The 14,066-nt window shown below is 41.3% G+C and overlaps 1 protein-coding gene across 1 annotated transcript; it reads right to left on the bottom strand.

The window, feature by feature from the left end:
- Positions 1-7,987: 7,987 nt before the first annotated feature.
- Positions 7,988-13,031, bottom strand: LOC132861432 (beta-galactoside-binding lectin-like). The gene is made up of 4 exons (XM_060892951.1): positions 12,934-13,031; positions 9,512-9,591; positions 8,856-9,027; positions 7,988-8,435 (listed from the first exon to the last, which is right to left on the bottom strand). Exons 1-4 carry the CDS (start codon positions 12,937-12,939, stop codon positions 8,289-8,291), a joined length of 405 nt encoding a protein of 134 aa, XP_060748934.1. The 5' UTR covers positions 12,940-13,031; the 3' UTR covers positions 7,988-8,288.
- Between the last annotated feature and the right edge of the window lie 1,035 nt (positions 13,032-14,066).

Below are 14,066 nucleotides of genomic sequence, written 5' to 3'. Positions count from 1 at the left end.
TACTTTAATGTTTTTAGAGAGCAGAACCGATCGCAGAACCATAGCAAACCCCACGGGCTAAAACACTGGAGCATGATTACATGCAGCAACCAATAAAATGTATAATGTATAAAAAGCATTCTTGAAGTGCTCTTTAGATAATTAAGGGCTTTTAGCTCCTGAAAAAGGAACCATTTCTCCACAAGGAACCAAACTGGTGTCATGAGTTAAAAAAAAAGCAATGTATACATCATGGATAGTAAAGTGAGCTTGTAATTAGATTTTCTTTCTAATTATCATCACATCATCTTATCAAGACAATAAGTGAGAACAGTTTTGCTTTAACATGTTTTGCCCTGCTGTAATTAGATTTATGTACAAAAAATGTTAATCTACTAACCCCAGAGATACGTAGCCTTACATTCTGATAAACGGCCCTGATGTAGATCGGCTTGAGGGAAAATTGTGTTCAGATAAGTGTTTAAATCGTTCTGCGATTTGTGTAAATTAATTGAGAATTACTTTGGCTTGAGGATGGTTTCTTGATCAGAAAATCCTTTTGTATTGCTGCAGGTTATAATTAGTGTAACAATTAAAACTCAAAGACGAAATGTCTGAGATCAGGAAATTCTCTTCATCATGTCAGCAGCATGGAGTCAGTCACCCATAATGAAGTAAATAAATCCATAATATTTGTAGTTTTACATATTTTTGCTCTATAAATCTCAAAGATTCGCTGCTCACCGAGAATCGTTTAAGATCCACAGCCTTTAACTCAGGAATCAGGAATCTTCCACAGTCTGAACCAGAGCTAAATTGATTCTTTTGATTCATCTGAGCATGGATCCAGGACATATATGAACAGTTTTAATATATTTTGTCACATCCAACCTTTATTTTCTCCAAATTCTCTAGAACACACAGCACTTCTACAGCTCTACAGTTTGATTCCTTACCAGAAGGTGAGTCAATTCAGTGTCAAATGATTCTCTCAATTGGATTTGGTCCGAGATCATCTTGCTCGCACGCTTTCAAACCCAAGTGTTAATGCAGTGTTCTCACCTAAATAAAGAACCACACTGAGGAGAAGAACACACACACACACACACACACACACACACACACACACACACACACACACACACACACACACACAAATCGATTGAATTGAAAAGAATTGATTTGATTCTGATTCAGACTGTAATAGGTGTGTAAGAGCTCTGATGTTTGTGTCAGTAGAATTTTGTGCCGTCTGAAAGCAGGTGTGTGAGAGAAGAAGACTTTTTGAAAGAAAACATCATCTCTCTGGTGTCTTTTTAACAGAACTGATTCTTAATCGTCGGGATGTTTATTGCCGCTCTGATTAAGTCCGGTGTGGTGTGTGGACTCCACAGTTAATGCTTTAAAGATAAATCAGAGCCCTCACATTTTTTTCCTTTTATGACTGGAAGACTGTATGGTTTTGGACTCAAAGATCACAGAGCCAGATTTTAATCAGCTCCCTCTGGTCCCTGAGATCCAGGTGATTATGCTAATTTGCAGCGACAGCATTCATAATCTCCTGGAGGCAGAAGAAGGCCGCCTCGGCTCGGCCATCCATCATTACTCATGTCCTGGAAACACACTTCTCTGTCTGGACGAGTCCCAAACTGCAAAAACAATTCAAACATTTTAGCACAAAAACAACATTACAAGCTAAATAGCTAATGATATCCAAAGGTATCCTGTTGTAAATAAGTGTAATTCTGTAGCCCAGATACTTTAACACTGGCATACAGAGTCAGCCTTATACATGGGGGAACTGGGAGGGGTAACTAGATGAGGTAGTGGTAGGTCAGTGTTTAAGGTGTTAAATTACTGCTTGGAAGGTTGTAAGTTTGAATCCCAGATCCACCAAGCTGCAACCGCTGGGCCCCTGTGCAAAGCCCTTAACCCACAATTGAATTGAAGGTCCACAGTTGAATAAAATGTTGCTCTGGATGAGGCGTCTGCCAAATAATTTAAATGTACCAAACTTATTCAACGGCTCATTAAAGAACCCTTAAAGAAAGGGCTTTTTTTAGTGGACATGAAAATGTAGAACACTTAAAAGGTTGATCGGTTCTTCTGTAGGAACCATTAAAGGTTCTACGCAGAACAATAGAACAGATTGTTCCACCAATCAGAAAAGCCTCTTTCTGTCAGAGCCTCTAATGTCCCTTTTCCGCCAAAAAGAACCAGGTGCTGGTTCTGAGCTAGCACTGGTGCTGGTTCAAAGTTGGTTCTACTGGCGAACCTTCTAAGAACCGTTTCGCCTTTCCACCGGTTAGACAGCGTCACAGAGCCGAGTCTGACGTCACTGTATACGTGTCACATGTCCCAGCAACTTTAGCGCAGCAGCGACAAACACAAACACAACAACAATGGTGGATGTTGTTTTACTGTTAATGCTCATGGATTTGTGAACCTACATTAACACCCAAACAGAGCGAATCCAACGTGTACGTGCAGCTCCATGTAATCTGTATAAACGGAGGTTGTAATGGAGAAAGTACATAACGTTATTTTATCATTAACACAGAAAAAAGCTAGCCTTAGCATGTAGCTACTTACTATCATGTGCGTAAAAGTAAAAGTGTATTAAACATTAGTATATTTAAGGTACATTATCAAATACGCTAACAGTAGCCCCGCCCACAGCCCTAAGTCTAGACCAGCAACGTTTTGGTGCTACTTAAGAACCACTTTTCCTGGTTCAGAGCCGGTACTTTGGCTGTCAAAAAAGAAAGAACTGGTTCCAAATTAGGCTCCGAACCTGCACTCAAACTGCCTCGGTGGAAAAGGGGCATAAGAGTTCTTCAGCGGTTCTTCTGAAGGAAACCTTCAGGGTCCGTGTAGACAGTTACAACATAGTGACTCTTTTTGGGGAAAAGTTCAAGTTAAACCCTTAAACCTTCTTCAGTTACCTTAAAGGTTCTATGTAGAACTCTGTTTGGATGCTAAGGACCCTTAATTTCTAATCAGCTCAAAGAACCCTTGGGGCAAAATACTATTTTCTGAGAAATATTCTCTGAAGATTTTGAATTGTCGGCAGAACAGAAGATGTCGACTGTTTGACAGCATCTTCATGGTGCAGTGTTAGAGAAGGGTTCTTTAAGGGTTCATTTGGGAATTAGGGTTGTTGTGGGGTTTTACACGTAGAAACAGGTTCTGCCCAGCAGATAACTGAAGAACTCTTCAATCATACGATTGCTAGCGTAACATTTAGCATCATAAATGTCATAAAGGCGTAAAAGTCTGTAATAGCCATAAAACGTGAAAGTTATTATCTGCCTCCAAGGAGGAAGTTCTCCTGCTGAAATATACAGTCATGTTAAATCAACTTTATATAGAAACCTCCCTCAAGCACAAACAACCAGAGCCAATTAAACTCGGCTGATTTTTTTAACCCCAAACACAGAGTCAGTCACAAAAAGTGGAAATAAAACAAGTAAATATTTACAGGAACAGAATCAGCATCTGGCTTCTGTTCCAGGCTGACCTTCATCTCCACATGACACACAGTATTAATGTGCAGTTAGAGAGAGAACACACTGCTCACCCCTACACACACACACACACACACACACACACAGCTCCACACAAACGAGCCGGTGTGTTCATGAAGTTCCTCAAACGTCCTCAGTTCCTCATGAGTCCATCAGTGTAATGAGGACAGTGGAGTAGAGTTCATGTGATTAAGAACTTGTGAAAATTTAATGTAATATTTATCTGAAGACTTTTTGTTCTATTATTCCACCTATAAGGATTTCCACAAGTTCTTCATCATGAAAAAATATCTTGTAAACTTTTTACATCACAGATCTTTAAAATCAGAGAAGTTATTTGAATGTGTAGAGAGTAACAGAGACTGGATGCTGGATTCTGAGAGCAAGCTAAGATAAAAGACAAAACAAAAGGTACAGTAAATGAACGAGTGTAATCACTGAAGTGTGTGTGTGTGTGTGTGTGTGTGTGTGTGTGTGTGTGTGTGTGTGTGTGTGTGTGTGGTGAAGGAGTCTCCAGTGTGAGCTCCAGTTTACCAGTCAGAGGTAAAGCTGGAACAGAAAGTTTCACAGAAGCCAGAAACCATTTCACTCTCTCTCTCTCTCTCTCTCTCTCTCTCTCTCTCTCTCTCTCTCTCTCTCTCTCTCTCTCTCTCTCTCTCTCTCTCTCTCTCTCTGTGTCTCAGTCTCTCCCCCTTTCTGTCTCTCTCTGTCTTTCTCTCTCTCTGTCTCTCTCTCTCTGTCTCTCTCTCTGTCTTTCTCTCTCTGTCTCTCTCTCTGTCTCTCTCTCTCTCTGTGTGTCTCTGTCTCTCCCAATTTCTGTCTCTCTGTGTCTCTCTGTCTCCCTGTGTCTCTCTCTGTCTCTCTCTCTCTCTCTCGCTCTCTCTATCTCTCTCTGTGTGTCTCTGTCTCTCCCCCTTTCTCTCTCTCTCTCTCTCTCTCTCTCTCTCTCTCTCTCTCTCTCTCTCTCTCTCATGTATATGGTGTTGGCTCTCTGACTGAGCTGATATTATTTATCATAGTAATTTGGAGATGTGGACCAAGCTGCCGAGCTTTAAGGGGCTGTGTGTTTTGGTATCGACGCCGTCGCCGTGTTGTGGGATTCTTGAAGCTTATTGATCTCCGACTCCAGCTTTGTGCTGCATTTTCTTTCCAGCAAATTCCGCAGAGGTTTTCACACGTCAGGGTTTTCAGACCAGAGCTGAACAGACACACAGCGGGAGAGACTGATGTCTGAACACACACACTGAGTTTGTGTGTGAAAATAGGTTTTGTCCGGTCAGCACATGCTCCAAGAAGCTTACTCACATCCAGAAGAACCCTCAGGACACCAGCTTAATTCTATGTGTGTTATTCGAGTACAAAAAGAAAAAGAAAAATACACTAAAATGCTCACATGAAGCCTTGAATGTCCACAAAAATTCAATTTCCTGTCACGCTGTAGGTGTGACCCTTAGGATTCAGATTGTGCTTAGAAGCTCATTTGGAGCAGCGCAGACAGGAATAAAACCCACATCTCAGCACATCTGCAGTCTCCGGTCCTGAGAACGCCGCCAATCTCCCGAGTCCTACGTTCCTACATTGTTTCATCAGGATTTTTTCTTGTGTGTAATACAATGCTGCGATGTGTGTAAAAGCATTTCCTTTATCCTCAGGAGAAGAAACACCTATTTTCTCTCAGCTGCCTGTTTAAACACACACACAGCAGCCAGGACAGAAAACTGCCTCCATTGTTCACATTTAACCCAAACCACTGTGTTGTAATTCCCAAAATGTCAGAGCTTTATTTTAATTGTCATTAATATAAAGCTGGTTGTGTTGAACAGCACTCATGTGGCAGTACAGAGAGAGAGCAGGTGGAGTAAAGCACAGTTTGCACTCTGTGGAAATCTCAAGCTGTTAAAGTGCAGAACTCATTTTGTTCATTAAGATTCAAGATTCAATTTGAGGGTGAAGTTTCATGGTTTTTTAGATAATAAGTATTTTACAGAAACACTTCATGAGATTAAGTAGCGTAACAAACTTTAAACAAAACAGAGCGCTTTGTGTTTGTTTGCTCAACCAGAAATTTGATGTGGTGGAATAAGAGGAATAAAACACTGAGACGTAAATAATCAGCGTCAGTTTGGGTGCAGTTTACCTCATAAATACCAGCTCAGTGTTTCACTGTCACAGTTTATTAGTTAGTTTGATTAGTCATGTGTACATTTTAGTATTTATTTTACCGATTTAAAAGAATCCTAAAACCTATGCACTACATTAGGAAGCCTAACTGCAGTTGAGGAAAAATGCAGACCACGTTCTTCTTGCTTAAACTTGGGCTTTGAGGCACATGGATCAGTAGCAGCGTCTGGAAGCGTTAGCACCAAAGTGTTAAATTGACTGGAATTAACCGCTGTGTGAGCAAACTGAGGATGAAATAAAAAACAGTGGAGAGAAACGAGAAGAATAAAAATGCCTCACCGGAAACAACGAGGACACTTCAGAATGCATGAAGAAATGAAGTCAAAGAAGAGACTGAAAGCACTGTGAGAGAAGAATAAAAGTTCTCACATGAAGAGGAAACTAATCCATGCTCGGATGAAGTGGACTTACTCTTAAACCAACAATTATAATGTTTATATATTAATGAACTACACTATTTACATATTTAATGAATGACATCAGATTACATTACATACTTAACTGAAGAAAAAAAAACATGATTTAAGTAGGTAAAGAGAGATTATCATGTGAAGTTAAGACTAATCAGATTCCAGATGTTGTGATGAGAGAGTTACCACAACACAGGAGATCAACAAGTTTTTTTACGCTGTTCTCTTTGCCCGCACTTTAGCGACGCTCCCTACTGGTTCTTTTCCACGAACCGGTTCTTTCGGACAGTTCGTTTTAATGAACCAGTTCAATAATCCAGTTCACAAGTTCTTTTACGTCCTGACATAATGACGTAATGACGTAAATTCCTTCATCCCGCCGCTGCCGGCAGATATTAATACAATCAATTTAACACATTTGAAAAGTTCTTTGTAATCATAACTTTAGTTGAATACGTTTCTTACATTAAGTTTTGCAACTAAAACACCCATTACAGGCATTGATGTGCAAACGTGGGTGTTTTATGTGTCTTAAAGTTATAAAGTTAATAAACTAATCTTCATCAACTTACAAAAACTTACAAAAAAAAGCATAATTTTGAAATGTTTCTTTCGCTCCATCAGTTGTTTCAAAAACTAATGCAACTGAGTTAAACACTCATACGTTGATAAGACATTAAATCATAACCATTTATATTTGTTGCTGTAGCGGTTCAGTGATTCACGCATGCGCAGTAACAACAGCTCATCGGTTCTCAGTATGTCGGACGCGTCCGAAAGAAACAGTTCTCAGTTCAGTGTACTGATGATTCGCTGTATCGGTTCAGTGATTCACGCATGGGCAGTATCAACAGCTCGAGCTCACAGTTCTCTCAGCACAACAGGTCCCAGTTCAGTGTACAGGAGGGGCTGTCAGGGATGACCGGAAGTGAGTAACTTTAGTAACTTGTGGATCAGCGCTGACTCAAGACGCGAACTGTTTGGAACGAATCAGTCCGATTTGGTGAACCGGTTCATCCAGTTCACTAAAAAGAATCGGTTCAAAAGAACGATTCGTTCACGAACTGCCCATCACTAACTGGTTCAGCTGCTCAGACTGAGCACTTTGACTCATGTTGTTGGTTTAAAACGCTGTAATCACATCGGGTCCGAATGAAACCCCAGAGATAAAGAGCAGGTAGGTCCTGAACCTGTAAAGCTTCTATTTAAAGCCCTTTACTGACAGGAACATCCTGTTTACACGCACGTGCACGCCAGGTGTGTAACAAGCTGCTTCCGGTGTGCGCGCGCGGATCATCCTAAACATGTAATATTAACATTAATATTAAATCCACTTTAATGAGTCAGGTTTAATCTGCTCACAAGAACCAAGATGTGGCTTCATCAAAAGCACTTCAGAGCTCAGGAACTCTGTGGATAATAAATTAATAACCACAAAATGATCACCTGTTTATAGTTACATTTAACATCCTATTAATAAAGTTGGTTCGTGATGTCACTTCCGTTACAGCAGCCATTCATTTACCAGCTTCTCTTTATTGTCTCTTGAGATAAAATTGTCTAATCTCAGCTCGTCGTGTTACTGAGAAACTTCTCTGTCCTGAAGATGTGAAAACCTTCATGCTTCAGCTTCACCTCTAACAGGAACAAGGCCCTGACACTGGAGACTCCTTCACGACATCATTCATATCCACACACAATATGAAGTGTTGGAAGTACACGTTCCTGTAGACGAGCTGTTACCATAGAAACAATAACCTTTATCCGTAAGGAGTAGTGATGTTAGAGAGAATTCATCAACACCTGACGACCAATCAGAGCTCAGCAGTTCAGAGTCCAGTCCTTATTTGAATCATTTTATTTCCAATAAAAACACGAAGCAAAATATGGTTGATGTAACAGTACGTTTAATTTAGTTTCAGATACAAAAGGTTGGAAAATGTAACTGCACAGTGTGCTTTTTTATTTGGAATGATGTTAAAAGAGAGAGAAAAAGCTTTAGCATAAAAATGAATGTCGTGGTTTATTGTGTAATCAACATCTCAGGGGAAATAAACGTGATGTTCTCTCAGCTTCTCACTAAGTGTTTTAGTTGCATAGTACCACAGCGACGTATGAGGCAGAGGAACGGTAGCACAGATTGGCTGAATAAGGGAACAGACGTCTGATCACGTCATCAATCAGATCCATGCTATTTGATCTCGAAACCTTGGATTCGCACCTCGCCTTCAAAGAAGAAGTAGTTGTACTTTTCGGCGCCGGGGCGATTTGGGAAGTGGATCTCTGACTGATCTGGCAGCTTGATCTTAAACTCCTCACTGGTGAATGTGATCCAGATCTGAGAAAGGAAGAAAGGGGTTTCATTTTTTTTTTTTATTACAAAAAACACAGATAGGATTATCGGATGTAGCGCCATCTGCTGCCTGAATGGGGAAATACAATCGGATTTCACCTGGTCAGAGTTCACACTGACACAAGGGTCACATTAAAAACACCGGTTATATTTTGATGCACTAAATTGTGTTGAGTGTCTGAACCATGGATTTTATGTATTTTTCAAAATTTTTTTCTGGCAATTTTTCCCCTTATTGACTGCTTATGTAAAGCAAATACATCTTGTGACTTGACTTGACTTGCCTGGGAAAGGGGCGGAGCTACAAAGCTCATGCAAATTTTTTTTATTGGAACTCCACACCATGGCAGTTTAATAAGTCTTAGTGTTTTAAATGTTAGTCATTAAAAGGATTTTAAGCCCCACCTTAAACTCCTCCCCCTGATTAAAGGAAAAGCCTTCTGGTCTGTGCTCCTCGCACCAGCTGCCCCCCTGGAACGAGTTACACACCACGGTGCGATTATCTCCGTGAGCATCGAAGCGAGGGTTCAGGTGCAGAGCGAGTTCATCAGGGCTGCTCCCGATATTTATGGCAAAACTGCAAATATGGAGGAAAACATCACATTTACACAGTGTATGAAGACATTGACTTCTAGCTGCTATAAACACTCGTTATTCCCTCAGCTCTCAGTCTCTATTCTCTCTCTTCAAGTTCAAATTCTCAGCTCTTCATGTTACTGAGAAACTCCTCTGTCCTGAAGATGTTGGAGAAGTTCCAGCTTTACCTCTGACTGTAACACAGCACTGACACTGCAGACTCCTTCACCACATCACACACACACACACACACACACACACACACCTCACCAAAAACTTAACAATGACGCACACCTTTTTTAATTTGTTTACGTGTGAATAGCTGTTGCTATGGAAACGATACTGTATTAGAGCGAGCGCAATAATATAAACCTGTGCTGTCACCACAGTGAGATCTCAACACCTGAGGACCGGAACTCAGCAGCTCTGTGGAGAACAGACTGTGTAATGTTTTTTTGCAGATGTATAACACTTTTAAGACTTACTTGGTGGAGTCAGTACTGGGGACTCCGGTTATCATCATGGTCTGTCCTGGTTTAAAGGACATGTTCTTCACTAATACACCCTGAAAGAGAGAAAAAACAACTTGGAAAAAACCTTTGAGATTTCAATAACACCTCAGCTGCTAGAGCATTGATTATAAAACCTTTGTCCTTTGTTCAGCACATGGTCCTGAGTGTACAGACGCACCTAACTGAACCGATCTGAACTGAACTGAAATGAAGTGAATTACAGACCATCTGTTTCCACTCGAGAGGTATTTATGAATTGGACACCGCACCAGTGTGGGCAGCGTCTCATACAGTTGGCCAGAAAGATAATTATCCTCTAGCAGATCTTACAAATGCAGCTGCAATGATGAAGAACGAGAAATAAGCAAGATGGAAGTCAGATTTTCCGAACAGGAGAACGTGCAGAGCCAAGAGTAGTGTTTTATATCCTGCACATGTGGCATCGTCCGTCTTCTGGAAAGTTCTACAGCGTGGAATATGAGCAGCTGTGAGCGAGATAGCAGTCGAGCAGAAACTTCAGCTGCACTTCACCTTAAAGTTTCTGTAACTAAAATTATTCACTGCATTAGTTTACTGTTGGTACACGGAATAAAAGTGCTAAAGTTCACCGTAACTCATCTGTTTAAATCTCATTCAACTAAATCATTCTAATTAAAACACATAAAATGATAAACCCTGTAACTGTAAATAAGGAATCTTAATTAAATAATGTTGATGAATGTAAAGCAAGACAGACAACGTGTTTCTTCTCTGTTTATTTTTAAAGAGTCGATCCATATTTCTGCTGGTGAAGGTTCCTGCTGTTCAGAGTCGTGTTTCCAGCTTCTGAGCTCTAACGTCATTAAAATCACCTGTGAGTAGAGAAATGGAGATTTATACTAAACCACCGCTTTTAACACAAACACACAAATCCGGGATAGAAAATGCTGACTGATAAAAGCAGATAGTGTGTGTGAGATGTAACAGAAGAAGAACATGACAGTTAGTCACACACTCACGTTAATGAAGCCATGAGACACTAAATCAGGGTCATAAGATTCACACACATCCTAAAGTGTAGGATGCAGGATGCCGGAGTAATAAAATGTCAGCAGTGTTTGAAACTTTAACATTATTCAGCATTTTATTCAGAACACATCCCTTCCTTCAGATCAGACATGTCTCTGAACAAGAGATCAGATTCCATATTTAAGCTGGTCCTCGTTCCACAGTGTGTTTGAGGGGATTACAGACGAAACAGAAACTCCAGCGTGATGTATTGTGATTACATTACATTAGACAGTCAGATGGTGGCGCTGGATTTAACTGGAACTGAGACACGCCCTGTTCTAGACAAACTCCGACCCCTGCACAGAATACTGATATGTGGAATTATTAACATGGCTCAAGGCTGAACACTGTGTTTAGTGTTACTGTGTAATGTTAATAAACTTAATGAAGATATTTATAAGGTTACTGAATGGTTAAATCTTCTCTTCTTGGCCTAAGAATCTGAACTGGTTCACGAGAGCCGACTGGATGACGGCCAAGGAGCGAGGCTAAATTTGGCAGGAAGTGTGGGGGGGAAAGGGTGAGATGTGAGACTGATACCGAAAGAAAGAGGAACCACAAGACAAAGGAAGTGTGCTAAAGTGAAGAAAGAGAGAGAGAGAGAGTGTGTGTGAGTGTGTGTGTGTGTGTGTGAGTGTGTGTATGTGTATCTGTGTGTGAGAGAGTGTGTGTGTGTGTGAGAGTGCATGTGTGTGTGTGTGTGTGTGTGTGTGTGAGTGTGTGTATGTGTATCTGTGTGTGAGAGAGTGTGTGTGTGTGTGTGTGAGAGTGTGTATGTGTATCTGTGTGTGAGAGAGTGTGTGTGTGTGTGAGAGAGTGCATGTGTGTGTGTGTGTGAATTCTTTCCACATTATCCAGGCAGCTGGAGTGTAAACTCTACTGTAAGGTGATTTTTCATTGAGTTTAGAAATGTCGTCTCGAGTGAGTGTGACATCTCTGACTGTATTGTGCCAAAGCCGTGTGACTCTGTAGTGTTAATTCTGAGGAAATGTCATGTGACAATAAACACACACACACACCCCCACACACACACACCCACACCCACACGTTCCAGATCATTTCATTGTTTGATTCTGCTGAAGTTTGTTTCCTATTAACTTTAGATTATCTGTCATCACTAAGAGAAACATCAGCACTAATGACATGAGCGTCAGCTGCTGCTGCAATTTCTCACACTCAGTTTAGATGTAATGTGATGAACAGCTTCTCCTTCTGACTTCTGTTTACTACATGACCATAAACATGGAGACGGCTTGGACACAAAGCCAGATCTGTTCTGTAAGTTCAGGAATTAGGACCGTGTTGATTATTTTAACACCGGACCGAAAATCCAGACCAAAAGGCATCACGTGTGTATCTCATGTAAGGCCTGAAGATGTGCTGAGTATTTAGTGTTGTGCACAAACACAAACCTGCTACAGACAAGTTCTAGAACGAAGAAAACAATATTCCACTGAGGCTTTTACATGTAGTGGAACAGTCTACAGCTGATTCCAGGTTCTCTTCAACAGGTTCTTTAAGGGTTTGTTATGTAATGTTGATCCTGGCTTCTTAAATCATGGTTCTAGTTGGAAATCATTCTGTTGTGGGATTTAATATAAAACTAAAAACACTGAAATAGCTTGAAAATGTAGTGTTTTATCTCCACACTTGGGGACTTGGGGCTCAAGGCATTGCAGTAAAACTCTAAATATTTAATGACTAATCAGTTTTACTTTATTTTTTTTACTTATTTTTTTAAATTACTTGATGAAAAATTTTAAACAAGTGATGAACAAAATTAATCTAATCTCATCATGTCTTATTAACAATTCTGTTGAATCTAAAGTATAAATTTATGTAACACCATTTATTGGCATTAGAGTTAAAAATCCATCAGTCTTTACACGAGGAGCCTCTCCCTTTCTCCTTCCTCCCTTTCTCCTTCCTCCCTTTCTCCTTCCTCCCTTTCTCCTTCCTCCCTTTCTCCTTCCTCCCTTTCTCACTTTCTCCTTTTTCCCTTTCTCCTTCCTCCCTTTCTCCCTCCTCCCTTTCTCCTTCCTCCCTTTCTCCTTCCTTTCTCTTTCCTTCCTTTCTCTTTCCTTCCTTTCTCCTTCCTCCCTTTCTCCTTCCTCCCTTTCTCACTTTCTCCTTTTTCCCTTTTCCCTTTCTCCCTTTCTCCCCTTCTCCTTTTTCCCTTTCTCCCTTTCTCCTTCCTCCCTTTCTCCTTCCTCCCTTAGTCCCAGATGAGACTCTTCTATTATTGTCATAATAATTAAGACTAATTAAGAGGCTCTGCGTTAATAACACAGCATGCAAAGTGCAGCATTATAAGCGCTTATTAAGCGGATTAATAAACTACTCACAGCCATGGTGACTTTTCACTATGATGCCTGCAGCAGGATGAAAGTGAAGGGTTTCCGGAGAAAGTCGCACTGCGTTTGGGGCTTATTTTAAAGCCAGGGCTGGAAGGCGGGGCTGGAAGGCGGGGCGAAGGACACGAGATTGATTGATTCAGCATCCAATCAGATTTATAGGATTATTTGCTCGGACAAATAGCCGAGAGGAGGAGAGAGATAAGGAGAAGTCTGCAGTCCGTAGTGCTTCTATCATATTAGATCTTCTTTTCTTCTGCACGAGTGGAAGGTTTAACACAGAGGTGTTAAGTAAAGTAAACATGCTGATGTTCTACAAGACAAAGTAAATATAAAGCTGTATATAAATATAAGCGTATGAGAGGAAACGCTGTTTATTCAGATAACACAGAGTACAGTAACGTGTCCTGCGTCCTACTGTAAGGTCTGTCTGTCTGTCTGTCTGTCTGTCTCTCTGCCTGTCTGCCTGTCTGTCTGTCTGTCTGTCTGTCTGTCTGTCAGCCTGTCTCTCTGTCTGTCTGTCTGTCTGTCAGCCTGTCTGTCTGTCTGTCTGTCTGCCTGTCTGTCTGTCAGCCTGTCTGTCTGTCTGTCAGCCTGTCTCTCTGTCTGCCTGCCTGTCTCTCTGTCTGTCTGTCTGTCAGCCTGTCTCTCTGTCTGCCTGTCTGTCTGCCTGCCTGCCTGTCTGTCTGTCTGTCTGTCTGTCTGTCTGTCTGTCTCTCTGCCTGTCTGTCTGTCTGTCAGCCTGTCTCTCTGTCTGTCTGTCTGTCAGCCTGTCTCTCTGTCTGCCTGTCTCTCTGTCTGCCTGCCTGTCTCTCTGTCTGTCTGTCTGTCAGCCTGTCTCTCTGTCTGCCTGTCTCTCTGTCTGCCTGCCTGTCTCTCTGTCTGTCTGTCTGTCAGCCTGTCTCTCTGTCTGCCTGTCTCTCTGTCTGCCTGCCTGTCTCTCTGTCTGCCTGCCTGTCTGTCTGTCTGTCTGCCTGTCTGTCTGTCTGTCTGTCTGCCTGTCTGTCTGTCTGTCTGCCTGCCTGCCTGTCTGTCTCTCTGCCTGTCTGTCTGTCTGCTGACAGGTGGAAGGAGTTCACTGGGTTTATAAGGAGTTTATAAGCGGCAGTATTCAGATACTAAAT

This window comes from Tachysurus vachellii, chromosome 18 (genome assembly GCF_030014155.1).
Source record: "Tachysurus vachellii isolate PV-2020 chromosome 18, HZAU_Pvac_v1, whole genome shotgun sequence".
Lineage (NCBI taxonomy): Eukaryota > Metazoa > Chordata > Actinopteri > Siluriformes > Bagridae > Tachysurus > Tachysurus vachellii.
The sequence above is the reverse complement of the archived record's forward strand: the minus strand, read 5'-3'. Positions and strand labels throughout refer to the sequence as shown.